Source organism: Penaeus chinensis, chromosome 14, assembly GCF_019202785.1.
Source record: "Penaeus chinensis breed Huanghai No. 1 chromosome 14, ASM1920278v2, whole genome shotgun sequence".
Classification (NCBI taxonomy): domain Eukaryota; kingdom Metazoa; phylum Arthropoda; class Malacostraca; order Decapoda; family Penaeidae; genus Penaeus; species Penaeus chinensis.
Window position 1 is genome coordinate 938,785 of NC_061832.1, and position 20,000 is coordinate 958,784.

Here is a 20,000-nt window from a genome sequence, read left to right on the forward strand (position 1 = left end):
TGTCATTTTGCAAAATCAGTATCTTTTATTAATATTCATACAAGAATTGTGAAGGCTGTAGTTGCCATAATTACACAAGCTTCCAAGGGGGAGAGAGCCAAGTGCCAGCTGAGACATGGGAAGAAGACTTTGTTATTTTTGAAGTCGACTTATTTTTGGACCAAGCATGTCAAATGCACTGCTACCTGGAGGTCGATCTAATATTGCAGATACTTGTGAGATGCTTTGGTGACTTTGCATATTTACAGCATGTTTAATGGAAATTCATATGTAGGGATATTAACTAAGGAATTTCTGGAAGATATTTTTAACCTATGTTTGTTTTCCCTCTTGCAGGACACAATGGCCAAAAGAAACACTGTGATAGGCACTCCTTTCTGGATGGCCCCAGAAGTAATTCAGGAAATAGGTTATGACTGTGTAGCTGATATATGGAGTTTAGGTGAGCCAAGACTGTTTTTTTTTATAGAACTCTTTTAATGGATTTCTCATGAGGGATTTCTTAATTTTACTTGGAATACATTTGTTTATTAGAGGTTGATGCTATTTGGGCTTCCTGAATTCATTAGTGATTGTGCACTAGCATTTGTTCTTGATGCAGATCCCTTTAACCCAATGCTGCTAGTAACATGTAATGTTCACTATAGTTTTGTTTTGTCAGATACTTTTACACATAGATGGCTCCACCAAGGAGGCAATAAGTAAACGTCCGTGACCTTGCCGGATTTCTCCTTTCCTTGAGTTTTCGAATACTATTAATATTGATGCTGTTATCATTATTGGCATTATGATTATTATACTGTTTTAACAATACTAATAGGAATGTAAGTAAAACCATAATATTTGTGAAAATAAATAGGTGATAGTATTAGACTTTTGGTGACAAAGGACTTGTAGAGCCATCTGTATGTATCACAATTAATAAGCTAAACTCAAAGTAGGTATGGTATGAATGCACTTGCCATCTCTGTCGGCATTGGGTTTAAAAACTCACCAAGCCAAAGGCCACAGTCCACCTCACTCCCTCAAGTTTAGACTTACCAGATCCACTCTTGTATCCGACAGGTATAACAGCATTAGAAATGGCGGAGGGGAAGCCCCCTTATGGTGACATTCACCCTATGCGTGCCATATTCATGATCCCCACTAAGCCACCGCCATCATTCCGAGAGCCCGACCAGTGGCAACCCGAGTTCATTGACTTCGTGTCCAGGTAAGGGGTCCTGGGTTATTGCCTTGTTAGTGAATATGTGTATGTGTATGTTTTAGAGTGAGGGAAGGGATGGTGGGGGAATGTTGATTGTGAAGCCAATGTAATTGATTGGTGTGAAGTGACTGAGGCATGTATGAATACCAGATGAGGAAAAATTGCTTCATGTAATTTACTTTCTTTGTCTTTCTATATTTTGAAGCTTATTTTTTTTTTTGTTACCCATTTTAATTTTCTTTATTATTCCACATTTTTGGCAGCTGTATGTACTATCAGTGTATTGGTTACATCATTTCCATCTTTAAACAAAGAACCCCTTTCCCTCATTCATATATGAGAATAAATAGTAGACAAATTGAATTGCTGTATACAGGAGATGCTCTCTGCTAAAGCTTTGTACCTACCCAAATCCAGATGTCTAGTGAAGAACCCCGAGGAGAGAGCGACGGCATCCAAGCTCCTCCAACATCAATTCATTCGTGGTGCTCAGCCGGCCAGCATTCTAAGGAACATGCTGGAGGAGGCAATGGAGATCCGTGAGAATCAGAATTCCAACCGGCAGAACCAAATCAAGCATATCACGGAATCGGTAAGTTGAAGCTCTGCATCTTTTGAGATATTCGGTGTATTTCTTAAAGCATATTTTTATTAAGTTTTTAATGTGTATTTTTAACTTAAATTGTTTTTCCCATGTTTGTTATGACTTAAACGGAAGATGAAATTTGATGTTATTTATTTGAGTTTCTTTGGTGTCAGATGAATGGTAAAATCTAAATGTCCACTTTATTAACATCTGAATGGTAAAAGGATAGTTCTCGTCTAAATGTTCATTTGATTAACCTTTGCCATCATTTGCATGTAATTTTATAGATGCCTTATGTAAATACATTAATAAAATTTATGTTATGTGAGGGACTAAACTAACTAGATTTTTTTCTAGCAATAAAGACCTAAATTATTCTTTTTGAAATAGGAGCTTTCAGTTTTTCGATAATAGAAGAGGAACAGATAATCATAGCACATCACAGTATGGGAGTTGATTGGTGGTGGAATTACTCTTACTGTGTCACGGCTTGTAGTGTTGCAAACTAGATAATAGCTTAAAAATCTGAATTGGGGTATGGAGGTGGAATTCCCTTCTACACTGGAGCAACAGTTAAATGATAGTTAACTAATTTGCATGTTATCAGGTGGGAGTTAATACTTATTTGATTGTATTCCTGACATGGGCTTTCTTAGATAACTTTGTCTTGTTTTATAGGGTTCAGGCATCTTTAAGAAAATTAGATTGGTTGACTTTTTTGTCAAGTGATCAAAATGAGATGCAGGAACTTTTAGTAATTTTTAGCAATAACAGGCATGAATATCTTAAGAGAGAGGGAGAGAAAAAAAAAATATTGTCATAGGTCTCGTGGCTCTAGTTCAGGTTGTTTGTGTGTGCTGGAAGAACCAATTTGAAGAGATTTCGTACGAGATTCAAAAGTTGGAAAAAGGAAGGAATTCTTTTGTTGAGTTAGCTGTAGGAACAGAGTAGGACTCATATGGTTGTGTGGTAGATCCAGAATTCACTTTTCCTCTAAAAGGTTTATATGTTTGATGAGTTACATTTTAGTGAGGACTACATGGTGGATGTCAGATATACAAGAAGGAATTTTTGTAAGGATTAGGATCTGAACTTTAATTATTCATATTTATGTTAGTGAAATGTAAAATATGTTTGGAGCACATTTTTTTCTGACAGTACGTACAATATAATAGGATGAAGTTTGATGTATATGTTTGGCAGAGGTACAAGGTATTTTTTCATGGTATGTTTACCTCGGTGCTATTAGTCCTCCCAGTACATTATCAGATGATCAGATTTAGAGAGAAATGATTGTAAAATGGGAAGAGCAAGCCAGTTATTGTAGCAAATTGGAGCATGACACAGTGTGTCTGACCACACGACTGGATTAATGATGTGAAAAGGAGACTGGCCATGCTTGCTTGCGTTATAATAACACGCTGACTGTCTCCCAGTTGTCGCAACAGCAGTCCCCTCAGCTCCAATTGCCGGGAATGAGCACACAAGCTGAGCAAGACAACAAAAACAATGAGCACAACCAAACCCACCATCAGCACCACCCCAACCTGGCTAATAATGAGATCCAGGTTAGTGGCCGCTCCAGGGACAGAGCATGTGGCGTTTGTTTATCTCCTGCCGTGCACACCTCTTTGTGGTACTGTTTACCCTGAATGCTGGTGTCCTGCACTTGCTCCTGTCTCCATTAGTAGCTTTTATTTATTTATTTTTTTATGTTATATATATTTAAAAAGAAAAAGGAAGATGTATGTACTTAAATTCAGTGTTCTTTGCTGCTGTGTTTCACTTATATATGGCTTGTGGTGATAACTTTTCTTTTGTGCTTTTGGTAAAGACACTGCAAATTGTTGTATTAGAAAAATAACATGTGAATTCCTTGTATAGAAAGTTCATAGTATATGCTACATATTTTTGATTACATGATATATAGTTTAACATAAATTAAGGTTACACTGATATACATGCATGAACTTGTATGAAATATATTAGACTTTTGAATATTTTTTGTAGATTTCATGATTAGGTGTATTGTAAATAAGATCACAGACATACATAGTAACTTATATTATATGTAAGTTAATATCTAGTTTATGTCATAATGTTAAGGAAGCTAAAAGAAAAAAAAAATTACAAGATGAATATTTTTCTTTTAGGAAATCATTGATGTCAAGGTAATGAATGTGCTAAAGGGAGAAAGATGCTTGAAATAGATAATAATGTCCTGAGAATGCATCATATAAAATGTTTTGCATGCAACTTTGATACAAATATACTGTGTTTATTTATGTGTTCTTTTGTAAAAATAATGCCAGGATCGAAACATATTTTTTACGCTGGAAGGACTAAACTTTTGCATGTGTTGGCAGCTTTCACTTAAATTATAGTTAGTTTCTTGTAGAGTGTTTAAAACTGTTTTCAGTAGTATCACAAATACACGTGTCATTCTGTTCTCTCTCAAAATGTAAAATTTTATTTTTTAGGAAGTAACATATATACCTTTAAAAGCATGTACATGAATGTTAAACAACTATGGCATTTCATCTCAACCCAAAGTCTCTGGGAAAATGTGTTCTTTGTAGTACTGTTTTGTGAAATGTCTCTGCACATAGATGGCTCTACAAGTATGTAGACACAAATGAGTCAGTTAGTAGACAATGTGACCTCACATGATCAGAGTTTGTGGGAAAAATGTTTTTTTAACTAATGCTATCAATATTGATGCTGCTATATTTATTATAGACATTACATTTTTTATAGTGTTATTGCCATTACTAACAGCAATATAAGAGGCTGGAAAATATTTTCAAAAACCAAAGAAGAAAGAAAACAGATGAGGCAGGTAGTTAATTGGCTCATTGGTGACTTGTAACCTGGGATGCGATCTATGTGTTAAAACAGTTAAAAAATTAAATATAAAGCAGGCATGGCATGTACATATATGCCATCCCCATTGGCTTCGGTTTAACAGAGACTTGTACAAGGTCAGATTTGAGAGGGAATGCTTTGGTTGAAGCAAGTTGAATAATTGTAACTTGAATTGTGTTAAATGTCGATATGAGACTTTAGGTATATTACCATTTTAGAAAATATGTGTAACATGTAATATATTGTAGTTTGTATTTGATGAAGCTTTTGTTTGGCATGTTTTCTTTGTTTATAATTTCTTTGCATGTATTCTTTGTTTATGTTTATGCACGTTTAACTCTCATTTTTGGCTTTAAACAGTTTGTTCTTTTTCCTCTATGTTGTCAGTGCATGTTTTTCTTCTATGTGGTTTTGGTGCATGTTTTAATGTTTTGTATTTTCCTAACATATTTTTGGTTGCATGTTCTCTTGTAATGCATGCTTTCAGAATGATTTTAAAATACTTTTGTGCATGGCCTCTTTGAAAGTTTGTTTTTCTATTGTTTGTAGATTTAGATCAAGATTATTTTTTAAAGATGATTTGGTTACTAAAACCAAATGGGATTTGATAACAGTAAAATGAATGCATTTTCTAAAATAATGTATTAGCCAGGTAGACAAACAGACACAGACAGACAGACACAGACAGACAGACACAGACAGACAGACACAGACAGACAGACACAGACAGACAGACAGACAGACAGACAGACAGACAGACAGACAGACAGACAGACAGACAGACAGACAGACAGACAGACAGACAGACACAGACAGACACAGACAGACACAGACAGACACAGACAGACAGACACAGACAGACAGACACAGACAGACAGACACAGACAGACAGACACAGACAGACAGACACAGACAGACACAGACACAGACAGACACAGACACAGACAGACACAGACACAGACAGACACAGACACAGACAGACACAGACACAGACAGACACAGACACAGACAGACACAGACACAGACAGACACAGACACAGACAGACACAGACACAGACAGACACAGACACAGACAGACACAGACACAGACACAGACACAGACACAGACACAGACAGACACAGACAGACAGACAGTCACACACAGACATACAGACACAGACAGACACAGACAGACACAGACAAACAGACACAGACAGACAAACAGACACAGACAGACAGACAGACAGACAGACACAGACAGACAGACAGACAGACAGACAGACAGACAGACAGACAGACAGACAGACAGACAGACAGACAGACAGACAGACAGACAGACATATAAATGTATAGTTAATAATAGACAGCCATTAGTTGGATTTTTAGTTGAGCTGCATTTGGAAGTGGTGGTCAGATCCTAATCAGTATTAGCTAAATTGATATTGTAATGTTAATTTTTAAAAGATGAAATGCTAATTAGTGTCTCCGTGTTAGATGGCTGTTTTGCTAGTTGATAGTCATAAATTGATCATTAACAAATGCATGATTCCTTGTAATTTTGGATGTGGCTCATGGGGGTTGGTGGAGAGATGGTTTCGGAATCTACAGGCCCTTAGTTTCATGTACACCTTCTCCCTCAGGACGATGATGAAGTGGACAGTCGGACGATGGTCAGGTATAGTGCCGGTGGGGGTGACAGTGGCACCTTGCGCCCTGCCAACAATGAGGGCACTCTGATGGCGCCCCTGCAGTCTGGTGGCACACTCGTCTCACCGTTAGACTCAGCGACGCTCTCCTCAGACCTCGGGACAATGGTCATCAACTCTGACAATGAAGATGAAGACGAGGACTCCACGATGAAGAGTGAGCAGAGACGATTTTCTTGGTTTGTGGCAGTGCTGTGGAGGTACCCACGGAATTAGGAGGATGAGGTTTAATAGAGAGATGTACTAGGAGGTTTGGTTGAGGGTGTATTGATTTTAGATGTTTGGGTAGATTATTTTTATTATTTATTTAAAATAGATTGTATTATTATCATATAGCAACATGTATAGCCAGTATGACTTTTAAGACTGTTTTGATTAAGAATGGGCATATTTTGCTAATATTTTACTAAAAGGAAAGTAGGTGTGAGACTTACTTGTAATTGATTTTGATGTATTATTATAATTTGTTTTCTTTCTATAGGGCATGACACCGCTCCTGGTGAGCAGAGCAAGAAATACAGGCCTTTGTTCCTTGACCATTTCGATAAAAAAGAACAAGAAAAGAGGGTAAGGAATTATATGTTCTCAGTATTGTGGTCACATACAAGCTCATGTGTTGTGGAACTTTTGTTTTTTTTGTATTCTGATTGTGCTGTTGAGAAATATTTTACATTTATTTACTTTTTGGCATAACTGCAATGCTTTCTTGTATCAGGCAAGAAGTAAAGGTTCGAAGGATAACTCTCCGCTGGAGCAGTTGGCGCCGCAGCAATACGTTGGGACGGGCCGACCTATTGTTACACAACAGCACCCGACGTCACAATCATCGCAGGTATTGTATTTAAGTCTTGCTTTTGATAGAAATTCTTATAACAGAAATAGTTTGCAAATTTATAGACCATAATGCCAAGTTTTACTTGATATTCATATGATAATTTTCTTAAAAAATAAGGTATAACCTTGTAGTTTCAAAAATGGCACTTTGTTTTGTGCGTAGTACATTTTTAGTAAAGTAAAGCAGTATGATTTTAGAGAAGTTGAGATAAGAAAAAGATTACTTTCACTGAGGTTTAGTCTCAGATATTCTAAGAGATTATTGGTTATAGTACCTGGAAATCAAGGACTAAAGCATAGAACAGAAAAGTGTTAATGAATATTCTTTGGGGCATATTAGCTTTGTTATTGATGCAACCTTGAAAAGAGGAAAATAGCTACAGTATCAGTGGGGAATCAGGTAAGAATGATATTGGGTAAAGTTGTCATATGATTTACTTGGTTGTCCCATTTTGTTATTCCATTCATGATTTTCTTTGTGCATTACAGTTGCCTTTAGAAGAAAAACAATTACTACAACAGCCTCAGCACTCACAGCAGCAGCAGCCACAGCCCAGCACAGTGCATCACCAACAGCATCAACAACAACAACAAATACAGCTACAACAACAGCAGCAACAGGTGCAAAACAGCCAGGCCTTCGAGGACCAGCAAGGTGGAGACGGCACAATGGTTTATTCTCCAACGGCGCTAATACACTCGCAGCCGAAGCCCATGTCGGCCGAGGAGCAACAGAAGTTCGAGGTGGGTTTGAGAACAGAAAAAGGGGATTTCTTTGAAGGTGGTGTCTTGGGTACCAGCTTGGTATATTTGCTTACTTTTGAGGGATTTTTGGTTTGTGTTCTGTGCATGGAGGATTTTCTCAACATTCTCAAGATTAATTATTGGTTACTACCTATATTCTATTTATATATTTGCTGTTTTTTTTATAAGTATAAAAATACTTTTTAGAATACTGGTGTTATCAGAGGCTATTATCTTTATATATTCATTCATTCTTGTTTAACCCAAAGCCGACGGGCATGGCATGTACGTACATGCCTACTGTGAATTTACACGTAGATGGCTACACTTGTACTAAGTCACCTGTGAGCCAGTTATGAGTACTGCCTGTCTCGCACATTTACCCTTTTCCTTGATTTACGAAAATATTTTACGTTACCTTATTTTGCTGCTACTGATAGAACATTATAGTAATTATAATGTCTATAATAAAAATAACACTATCGATATTAATAGCATCAGTAAAAAAGAAAGTTTTTCCTGCCAAGTCCAGGAAAATTGAAATTAGTTAAGGTCACAAGGTCTGCTAATTGACTTCTTTGTGGCTAAGCACTAGCAGAGTCATCTATGTGCAGAGACATTTCACAGAAAAAATAAAAAATGAGTGCAGTATGTTCCTGGCGGCATTGGGTTAATTTATATAGGACCTACTAACTCATCTATTTTTTGCCTTGCAAACTAACACACTTTTCTGCTCCTTGCTCTGGCAGTGCTCAAATTTGGAAGAAGAACAAGTAAGTGTTTTATTTGTTAAAGCTTTCTGTAAAAAATATTTCCTGTCCAGTTCCTAGTGCTTATTTACTTCAATTTATTATGATTTTTTTTTTTTACAGACTTTTAAAGATTAGTCATTGTAAGTGCAAAAATTGTATGTGTATACTGGTTTGTAAGATCATTGAAAGAACAAATATGATTCATCCATGGTGTTGAATGATAGTGTTTTTTATATGAATGCCTCCCAGATTTTGTTTCATTATTCATTTATATAATTGGCTTACTTTTTTTTTACTCTACATGTGTTACATACAATGATTTCATATGTTGAATCTATTCATATGTTTTTGTCTTTGCTTGTATCCCTCTCTCTCTCTTTCCCTATTACTGTTTTAAGTAAAAAGTAAGAAAATTGGTCCAGTTACCCTGGAGGCATTGGTTTAATCAACTCTAGGTTCTTTGAGACTAAAAAGTAAAAATCAGAAGGTCCTCCTTTAATTGTCATTGCTTTATTACATCTAAACTTTTGAATTATCTTTCATTATCATCATCCTTTTCAGGAAGGTGACTGTTGTTTATAATTTCTCATAAGTGTGGAGAAAACATATGTTGTATCAAAATGTTTTATGTCTTGCTCAAATTAAAGATGGATTGTGGTAATCAACAAGTCTTTTCAATGATGTGTCTGTTAAGTGAAAGGGTTGCAAAGTACAGCTTTATCTTTGAACCTCATTCTTTCATTTCATTTTGCACAAAAGTAGGAGCTCTTTCCTAGGTTACTGTTTTAGCTATACTTCAATATACACAATTATATAGACTATAAGTGAGATAGAAGCTTTTAAGTAGATGATTTCAAATACCATGTAAAAGATTTATGAAGATGAAAGTGACACAGATTTGTTGTTTGTATTAACAGCAATATTAAGTAATTGGAAGCAGGTATAGGAAAACCAATTATTTTTGCATTTGTATTCAGAATTTGTATTCCATGCCCAGATAATACAATCTGAATTTGATTGTTAATTCCAGAATAATCTACAGAGACAGTTAGTTCAGATGAACAAACCCGCCAATCACCAGCCGCTGCCGTCTCGGGGTGTTGCAGCCGAGAATCAACCCAAGTTCCAGAGATCCTTCATTGATGGCGACTTTGATTTTGTAGGTTCTTAGTGTTGTTGCCTTTATTTTTAAGGATAGGGTAGTGTTTAGTACGTTGTCATCCTGTTTTATTTTTTGCCTCTGACTAAATGTAGTTTATATTCCTGTCATGAAGAGTAAATTTTTTTTTTTTTTCTTAATGGCAAATAGAGAGAGAGAAAAAAGTTTTATATCTTTTCAGCTCAAAAACCTGACTTATGAAGAATTACATCAGCGGATGGCTACTCTAGACCAAGAAATGGAACGGGAAATTGATGAGTTGCGTCAGCGCTATCATGCTAAACGACAACCTATCCTTGATGCTATGGACCAGAAAAGGAAGAGACAGCAGAATTTCTAGCAGAATTGTGCTCTTTATATCTTTTATAATATGACATGTGCCGTAAACTTTTAAAAGATGTAAATTTGAAAATGATATTCGACTCGCCAAGAAAGAGAGTGGATACACATAACAAGTTAAAGTTAAGATGATGATGGTGGCTAAGAAGTTGGGAGAAATACCAAACACAGATGCCAAGCATATCTGCCTGATATGAGGTCACTGTGCAATGTGTGCCATTTGATTCATATCCCTGCTTAGTGCAAGCACTGCCTGTCGTAAGAAATGGAATGAGTTCAACAGAAGTCATTCAAATGATCTGACCTTGATGTCCAAAGGAGGACTGGGAGTGCACCGGTTGCCAATTATACTAAAGATTGCTTGTGGATCGTCATCAGCCATTGTATGGAAAGATGAGTGCTGCCTGCCCATGGCCAGCATGAGATGGTTAAACCTACTTGATATGTGAAAATATAAAAAGCGTATTAGTTTTGTGGACGAGATACTCACGGACTTGCTCGTTGTGACCCCAAGCTGTGAGCTGACCATCAGAGCAGGGCGTTGCTGGTCATCACTCCTAGAGAGCTCAAGATTTGTCATGTTTATATGAATTTTTTTTTTTTATTCATTTGCCTTCCTTGATTAATGCTACATATATATCTGTGAACCTCATGGTCTAGAAAGCAAAGAAGTGGCTGTCAGACTTAATTAAAGACATATTGTGAGGAAATATTTTGAGAAATGGTAGTGTAATATAATTTTTTTGTTTGCTATTAAACATCTGATTCATGTCTTCCTGTCTTGTTTAATAGGTAGTGCAGAGGTTGCCTACTTGCCAGGCCATGCATTCAGTGCCTATTCACTGTTGTGTGGATGGTCCCTGTACATGGCTGTTTTGAGTTCTCTACACAGCTTTGTATCTGGAACTGTATGCAGCAGCATGCCCCATCTCAGCCCAAAGCTTTTGTTTAGGCTGTACATTACTGTGTTGTGCTGTTTGGGCAGCGCTGTGTGGGTAGTCTCTGTATGCAGGTTTGTCTGTGGGCGCCAACCACTGCCATAACTCTCACGCTGGGAGGCTCGTGCCAAGCTTCTCTTCCATCTGATTTTTCTACAGGTTTTGACTACACTGTTTGCAGTGTTGAATATTGTAGTTTGTACTTATTCCTTTTTGGTGTTCATTTTATATGCTGTGGTGAGAGGGAGAGAGCAAGAGAGAGCGTAAGAGAAGAAAAAGGTTCAAGAACTGTCCATATTCAGAGATAATTTATGCATTCAGATAAGGTTTTCCAGTCATTAGTTGTAAGTTTTATTGTAGATCCTCAATTTGTTTGCCAAAATCTGATCATCCATGAAAAAGAGGAAGAAGGAAAGTCTTGGAAGTCTTGGTGCATAAGAGGTGACTGCACGCTGGCCGTCAGCTTCTTCTGCCAGACAAGAAACCTTGGAACAACATTTTTGGTGTGGATGTTGCCATATCTCTAACTTGTATCTGAATGTACATAATTATTCTTTCTTTTTTATGACTTCTGAAAAAGAAAAACAAAAAAACTTAGGGAGTGAATTGACTTTCATACATATCTTGAGATGGCCTTAATGCTGGGGTCCGACTGAACGTTCAAAGGCTTGCACGTAAGTTCAAAAAGTTTTGTCGAGAAAGAGGGCATTAGTGATGGTCTGATCCTTGTGTAGTTAGAGGAGGTCTTGTGAATGATGATGTGACAGTATGTACTATTACAGCTTTTAAACAATGATGCATTCCTTTCTTTTCATGTTCACATATTGCATTTTACATTTTTTACTGTAGGCCCCTCCCTTTTTTTTTTTTTTTTTTTAAATCCTAGATAGGTTAATGTAACCAATAACTGTGCTAATAGAATTTTTTTTTTCTCATTTTATCATACTAATTTGAGTATTTTATTTTTGTGTGTGGTGTTCACCTTTCTTTCCATGTATAGATGACTGTACAGCATCCTCTCGTTTATTTATTAACTGGACAGGTATCCTTATTCTATAATTTTCTTTGTCTTTCTTTTCCTTTTTGTGCAAAACTTTACTTTAACCAACATTTTTCATGGATTGCACTAAAGCACCTCAAAAGCTGGTGATGGTTTATGGTGTCACAGACGTAAAGCTAGAGATGTGTTAGTTTGCAGGTGACGACTGATCCTTTGTAACTTCTAGTCAGGTAAGGAATCACTCGCCAATTCAGGCTTAACCCGGAGGAGAGTAGAAGTGAACAAGAGTTTCTTGATTGAGTGATTTGTCATGTTTCCGCCATTTATCATTGTTATTATTTTTTTTTCTTTTCTGTAAGGAACGAATAACAAAACCCAAAACCAAAAAAGAGGAAAAAAAAAAGTGCCAGGTAGCATCTGTGATGTATTGTGAGAGAGGTGACCCAATTTTCTGATGTCTCTCGGCACAGACTTCACATGTGCGCAGTGTAGTGTCATTGTGTAGCGAACCGCATTTTCCTTTTAAGCCAAGTGGCCACAGAGGCTGGCGTTAATCGCTCTGCAAAACTGATGCAACTTGTTTTTTATACATGTATGTGTGTATGGTCTTTATCATTATTGTTTGAATAATTGTTGTGATTGATGATGATGATATTATTATTATTATTATTATTATTATTATTATTATTATTATTATTATTATTATTATTATTATTATTATTATTATTATTATTATTATTATTACTATTATTATTATTATTATCATTATTATTATGATTATTGTTGTTATTATTATTATTTTCATAATTATTATTGTTTTCATAGTTATTATTATTTTCATTAATATCATTACTCTTATAACAATTATTTTTTTCAGTATTTAATGATTATTTTATGCATTTTAAAAATTTGTTTATCAATATTGTTTTAAAACAGATTTAGAAGATCTTTGTGATAATGTAATAACATTTTTACAAGTGATGTACATAATTTGATTATATGATTTCAATAGGTCCAAAAAATCATATGATATTTGATATAAAATTACAGGCTCATTTTATTTATTTTTTTATCCTTGAGTTCCTCTCTGATTTTTGTTCTGCAAGATGTTGTAGACATGAATGAGTTCTTGAAGTTCCTGTGTTTTTGCAAGTATAAATTTTCAAAGACAACAATCATATGGATGAATGTGAATACTCACCCAACATAAGAATGTACATATTTGACCACACACAACATATAACTCAAGCTAAAACATGGCACATGACTGTATAAGTATGACGCAACACACATACCTAAACCCCTCAATCTCTCCAGAATTTTTAGAGGATGCAGCCACTGCCATAGCCTGTATTGTTTGCAGTAAGATGCAAGTTGTCTGCCAGTACTAAAAATTGTTTTCTATCTTTGTTTATCAATTACTCATTATATTTGAGACCAGAGTTAGTATTATTTGAATGCATGTGGAAATTCAGTTGTTCTTGGCCTAGTCATGGTTAATTTTGCTTAAGAATTTACAGGTCATATAAAAGGGTATTGCTCCATTATAGCAGGTTGTTAACTATTTTTTTTTTACTGTAATGGTATAGTTTCTTCAACAGTATCAGTAAAGCAAAAGTAATACATACTAAATATATGCACAAAAGCAGGATGATATGGTTGCTTGAATATTTTTAGAAATGTATAGATAGTATCAGTGGCTCAGTGGGTTAAGATTCCCAAGTACTGATGTAGTGTTTGAGCCCCTCTTATGCCACAAGTGATTAAGATCCCTATTGTTCATAGCACAGGGGGAAGGGGGTGACCTATAGGGCATGCAGTATGAGACTATGTGACATCAGATAGACAGAAAGAAATAAACAAAGGCAAGACAAAATAAGAAAGATGAATTGGAAAAAAATATTAAGGTACTTATAAAGATGCTATTTTTATTAATAAGCATATCAGGTGGTTAGCAACAGGGGAGCTGGAAGAAATATTTGTTGATCACGAAAAATTCTGGAAGGATTGAATTGGCTAAAACCTATGGCATAAAGTTTTGCATACCTGATTAATCTGACATGTGATATCAGCAATAAATTCCTTTGATTTTATTGTTTGCAATGTAGATCATATTACACAAGTGTAGAAATGAGAATGATGACAAACATAACAGAGCAGCAAATTGAACTGACATAGTTTGCTTTATATCTTCACAGTTATAAGTAAGTCTGTTGAAGATATAAATCAGAACTCTTTAGTTACATCCTTTAGTTTGGCAAGTTATTCTTTCTCATCTATTCCTTTTCTACATTTGTCCCAATGGATTCTATTCATAAATGAATTTTATATCCAAAAGAATAATCAGTGTGCAACACTGTATCAGTTTTGTTGAGAGTTTGCAATTAAATTATATTTTTACAGTACAGTACATCTCTTATAAGTTTGCATATAGTAAAAGGTACAAGTTCTTTCATTCTTGACAGGACTACATTTTCCTTTAAGCCAATTAAAAGTTCAGTTCCACAAAGCACATTGTATATCTGGTTTTTAATGGGCTGCAGGGGGTTGAAGAAGGAAGTGTTACAATAAGTGCTTGTTCAGGTCACATACTTGTGCTATTAGACCATCAAGACTTTGTGAATAGACAAAGTGTTCACCATCAAGGGTAAGAAAGTAAAGAAAGTATATAGGACTGCAAACACTAGGTGAGAAACAGTAGTTATTAAAAATTCCTTCATATATTGATTATAAATTGACTTTGGTTTGATTTTATTCATATGCACATGCAAAGATATCCTAAATAATTATGTTGTCAAAGCAAAATGGCGTGTAATCCAGCTTGTTGGCTAAAATCATGGTTTTTAAGTTCAGGCATTGTGAAGCTCTTTCTGAATTAAGAATCTGGATTATTTGTTCAGCACACAATCAAGAAACTTTAAAAACTTAGAACTTAAAATGTTAAGTGATAAAGGAAGTGCAAGACTTCCACAGAAATAGAGAAATAAACAGAGAAAGAAAGAGGAAGAGACAAAATAAGAGAGAGAGGGAAAGAGAAAATGTTAGTGAGGGGAAAAAAAGATGATGATGAGAGATAGAAAGGGGGGGGAGAGAAAATGGGAATGAGAGGGACAGAAAAGAAAATCAGTGGGAGAGGAGTGAAAGGAATGAGAGGGAGAGAGATGAGAATGGAAATAAGAGAGAAAACAAGAGAGAAAATGAGACAAATAGCAAAACAGAAAGTAAGAGTGGGAAAATGAAGGAAAAAGAAACTAAGAGAAAAAGAGAAAAAGAGAAGAGAGAGCGAGAGAGAGAGATGAGAGAGAGAGATGAGAGAGAGAGAGAGAGAGAGAGAGAGAGAGAGAGAGAGAGAGAGAGAGAGAGAGAGAGAGAGAGAGAGAGAGAGAGAGAGAGAGATGAGGAGAGAGAGAGAGAGATAAAGAGAGAGAGAGAGAAGTGAGAGAAAGAGAGTAGTGAGAGAAGAGAGAGAGAGAGAGAGAGAGAGAGAGAGAGAGAGAGAGAGAGAGAGAGAGAGAGAGAGAGAGAGAGAGAGAGAGAGAGAAGTGAGAGAGAGAGAAGTGAGAGAAAGAGAGAGAGAGAAGATAGAAGATAGAGAAAGAGAGAGAGAGAAGATAGAAGATAGAGAAAGAGAGAGAGAGAGAGAGAGAGAGAAGTGAGAGAAAGAGAGAGAGAGAGAGAAGTGAGAGAAAGAGAGAGAAGTGAGAGAGAGAGAGAGAGAGAGAGAGAGAGAGAGAGAGAGAGAGAGAGAGAGAGAGAGAGAGAGAGAGAGAGAGAGAGAAAAGTGAGAGAGAGAGAAAAGTGAGAGAGAGAGAAAAGTGAGAGAGAGAGAAAAGTGAGAGAGAGAAAAGTGAGAGAGAGAAAAGTGAGAGAGAGAGAAAAGTGAGAGAGAGAAAAGTGAGAGAGAGAGAAAAGTGAGAGAGAGAGAAAAGTGAGAGAGAGAGAAGAGTGAGAGAGAGAGAAGAGTGAGAGAGAGAGAAGAGTGAGAGAGAGAGAAGAGTGAGAGAGAGAGAGAAGAGTGAGAGAGAGAGAGAAGAGTGAGAGAGAGAGAGAAGAGTGAGAGAGAGAGAGAAGAGTGAGAGAGAGAGAGAAGAGTGAGAGAGAGAGAGAAGAGTGAGAGAGAGAGAGAAGAGTGAGAGAGAGAGAGAAGAGTGAGAGAGAGAGAGAAGAGTGAGAGAGAGAGAGAAGAGTGAGAGAGAGAGAGAAGAGTGAGAGAGAGAGAGAAGAGTGAGAGAGAGAGAGAAGAGTGAGAGAGAGAGAGAAGAGTGAGAGAGAGAGAGAAGAGTGAGAGAGAGAGAGAAGAGTGAGAGAGAGAGAGAAGAGTGAGAGAGAGAGAAAAGTGAGAGAGAGAGAGAAAAGTGAGAGAGAGAGAAAAGTGAGAGAGAGAAAAGAGAGTGAGAGAGAAAAGAGAGTGAGAGAGTGAGAGTGAGAGTGAGAGTGAGAGTGAGAGTGAGAGTGAGAGTGAGAAAAAGAGAAAAAGAGGGAGGGGGGGAAGGGGGGAGGTGTGGAAGGGAGAAAGGCGAGTGAGAGAGAGAGAGAGAGATGAAGAGAGTGGCAGACTGATGTTTGATGAACAATCATTGATGAAAGTGCGAAGATAATCAAAGGAATCCTCATGCTGATGCAGTGAAAAATGTTCCTAATGTGCAGAGGTGTATATAAAATATCTATAATACCATTCACTTTTTGTACATCTTTGTTTAATGTCATTTTATATTTTGAAAGATTTCATGAATACAATCATATGGCATTTATGTACATGTGTATGTATTTGGAAAAGTGGTTATTTGATGCTGGCAGGTGGAAGTAATGTGTCCTATGTTTAAATTTTACAAAAGAAAAAATGGGGAGGAAATTAATGGGGCTTCAAATATGATGGCTTTGAGAGCTCTCATGAGTGAAACCTTGAAAGATTGTAGAAGAATTTATGAAAGGCTGGTGTGTCTGATACAGAACAGAAGAACACTAATGTCTCACAATGACTTAAGAAGCTGTGCATGTGGAGGTGTGTGAATAAACATTTACCTGAATTAGGGAAAATAGTAAGTCAAGGCAATCTAGTCTGATGAATATAATAAAATAGCAGAAGTACAGCAATTTGTTATATTTATAGTTCTGTAATTTAGCCACCTTATAGCATGTATCTGTATGGTACTATATCATGATCTGTGTGTTCCCAATCATAACATCAAACACCTATACATCATTTTTCTTCCATTCATAAAAAATAGATGTTGCTAGTGTCATGCTGCAGATGGCAAAGTGATCTCTATTGCTTGTACTGTAGCATAAAACTGTAAATGCCAAACCTGTTTTTATAGCTGCATATCACTACAAACTATCCATGTAGCAGACTCTGCATGTGCAGCTGGAAAAGCTATCATAATGAGTCATAATCATCAGGAAAGAGGAAATGGAGCAGCGAAGGCTGGGGCAGTTTTCTGTGTAGATTTGCACTCTGCTAAACAATTATAAATGAAACTAGTATTGTTGCTTTTGCTGTCATTAGTATAGGAAAATTAATATTGGGAAGAAAATTATTAGAAAATCACCAGGTCAGATTCTTTTGGTATGGACAACTTAAGCCTATGGCTTGAAGTGATTTTAGTATTGATATTTAATGTTTTATTTCTTATTCCATTTTTTAGTACTTTTCTAACGATGATGAACCAGCCATTGCTGCTGCGAGTCCATATTCCTTGAACTGTGCTGTAATTTCTTCACATTGTACTGTACAGTCCCATTAACTGTTTCCACAACTGTTTGCTCATAACTCAGGTAGATGTTGGCACTAATTCTGCAGCAGCGCTAGTGAGAAATGAGAAATTGATTTGCAATTAACCCATTCATGCCTTCATTGGTCATAGTGTATAATCAGATTGAAGTGAAGCATATACAGCTTCAAGCAGCGATGCTGTGTTGGTGCCCAGTGTAGTCTGTGGTGTTAGGGAGGAACATGCTACATCAAAATTGAATGTTTTGGTCAGAGCAAACTCTCAGGTCGAGGCAAAGGATGGAGAAAGACAAAGAATAGATCACATAAGAAGAGGGGATGAAAAAAAAAATTTAGTTGATGGGAACAGATGATGAATTTATTAAGACAGGGGATTGAGGTAGGCAGTGTCCCTCTCCAGCACCACAGATGTAACAGTGCTTTAGAACCCAGACAAGGTAAAAACAGTGCAATGGATTTCCTTCACACCGTCTCATCACACCCTCTATCACTCACATAAAATATCATGAGAAATGTCTTTGATAACTTGGATAAAGGAATTTCATATTCTTGCAGTATTGAAAGGGCATTCTAAATTTCAATTCTTGGAGCATATTCAAAATCCAATCTGACCCAAATATTCCAGGTTTTGAAGGGGATATTAGTACAAAACCATTTTCTTCCCTAAAATGTAAGCCACTTCTGACATGAACTACAGTTTGAATAAAATTTGAAATTTGTTCTCTCATCTCTCTCTCTCTCTCTCTCTCTCTCTCTCTCTCTCTCTCTCTCTCTCTCTCTCTCTCTCTCTCTCTCTCTCTCTCTCTCTCTTTCTCTCTTTCTCTCTCTCTCTCTCTCTCTCTCTCTCTCTCTCTCTCTCTCTCTCTCTCTCTCTCTCTCTCTTTCTCTCTTTCTCTCTCTCTCTCTCTCTCTCTCTCTCTCTCTCTCTCTCTCTCTCTCTCTCTCTCTCTCTCTCTCTCTCTCTCTCTCTCTCTCTCTCTCTCTCTCTCTCTTTCTCTCTCTCTCTCTTTCTCTCTCTCTCTCTTTCTCTCTCTCTCTTTCTCTCTCTCTCTTTCTCTCTCTCTCTTTCTCTCTCTCTCTTTCTCTCTCTCTCTCTCTCTCTCTCTCTCTCTCTCTCTCTCTCTCTCTCTCTCTCTCTCTCTCTCTCTCTCTCTCTCTCTCTCTCTCTCTCTCTCTCTCTCTCTCTCTCTCTCTCCATCCTCCCTCCGTCCATTTCTTCCACTCTGTCTCTCCCATTCTTCACACCTTCTTGCCCCTCTCCACTCTTTCAAGCGATCTTACCATGTTTTTTCTGGCTTATTACTTTATCAGTTTCTCCATAAGGGAAACAATAATACTCAAACATGAGCTTTATTAAGACAGTTGAAATGTACAGAAAATAGTGTCTGATGTAATTCAAAAATGGAAAGACTGTATTTGGGTGCTGTTAGCATCATATCAACCAATTCATTAGAAGCAGCTGACAAACTGGAAAAAAAAAAAAATTGATAAGTTCTAAGCAAATGTTAACCATTTCACACCTAGTACATTATAGTCAAATAAGGTTTGTTTTGTATACATTAATATTAGAAATACATATTACAATGCAGCTTTGTTATGCATCAACAGTTTTGGTGAATGTTGTTTGTCAAGATCATAAAGGTATATTTCATCCACTAAAAAAAAGTAGTGACTTCTACTCAAAGCATTTCTCAGAAGTCTTACTGGTAAAAACTGTAGACAGAAAATTCACAGTATTTCATACTCTTGGCACCTTGAATTTCATCAGATGAATTCTCTTAAGAGTTGTTGGTAATGTTCCAATAGTACTGTAATTCTATGCTAATGCTAAACTTAACCTTGTTAAAGAATTCCAAGTAACACACTAGAATTGCAGACTTTCCCCCCCTTCATTTACAGTGAATCTATAATCTAAATGATATGACATATATAATATATATTTAGGTGAATATTACACCACAGTAAACTTTTATATATATCCTCTTAATCCTAACACAAATAATGGCATTATTTCAGCTAGGTTCCCCCAAACATAGAGACTTGACAAATAAAACTTGAACTGTTTATTTGACATTTATACCAAGGGGACATTTTTGTACTTGGGCCAACAGTGCCTGCAGACAGATGTACAGCAGAAAGGCAGTCCTTGTAAAGCGTTGA

General features: G+C 36.5%; 1 protein-coding gene across 5 annotated transcripts in view; it reads left to right on the top strand.

Moving 5' to 3' along the window:
• Positions 1 to 12,233, top strand: part of LOC125032021 (serine/threonine-protein kinase 3-like) — a 57,879-nt gene extending 45,646 nt beyond the window's left edge. For 2 of the 5 annotated variants that reach the window (XM_047622982.1, XM_047622979.1), the window contains exons 6-16: positions 337 to 442; positions 1,066 to 1,213; positions 1,625 to 1,799; positions 3,230 to 3,361; positions 6,278 to 6,500; positions 6,825 to 6,910; positions 7,059 to 7,175; positions 7,667 to 7,921; positions 8,671 to 8,694; positions 9,704 to 9,832; positions 10,014 to 12,233. In XM_047622982.1, coding sequence (XP_047478938.1) covers positions 337 to 442; positions 1,066 to 1,213; positions 1,625 to 1,799; positions 3,230 to 3,361; positions 6,278 to 6,500; positions 6,825 to 6,910; positions 7,059 to 7,175; positions 7,667 to 7,921; positions 8,671 to 8,694; positions 9,704 to 9,832; positions 10,014 to 10,172 — 1,554 coding nt within the window. In that variant the 3' untranslated portion in view covers positions 10,173 to 12,233. The remainder of the gene's footprint in view (positions 1 to 336; positions 443 to 1,065; positions 1,214 to 1,624; positions 1,800 to 3,229; positions 3,362 to 6,277; positions 6,501 to 6,824; positions 6,911 to 7,058; positions 7,176 to 7,666; positions 7,922 to 8,670; positions 8,695 to 9,703; positions 9,833 to 10,013) is intronic. The other 3 variants (XM_047622983.1, XM_047622981.1, XM_047622980.1) reach the window with 3 other exon arrangements.
• Positions 12,234 to 20,000: the final 7,767 nt, after the last annotated feature.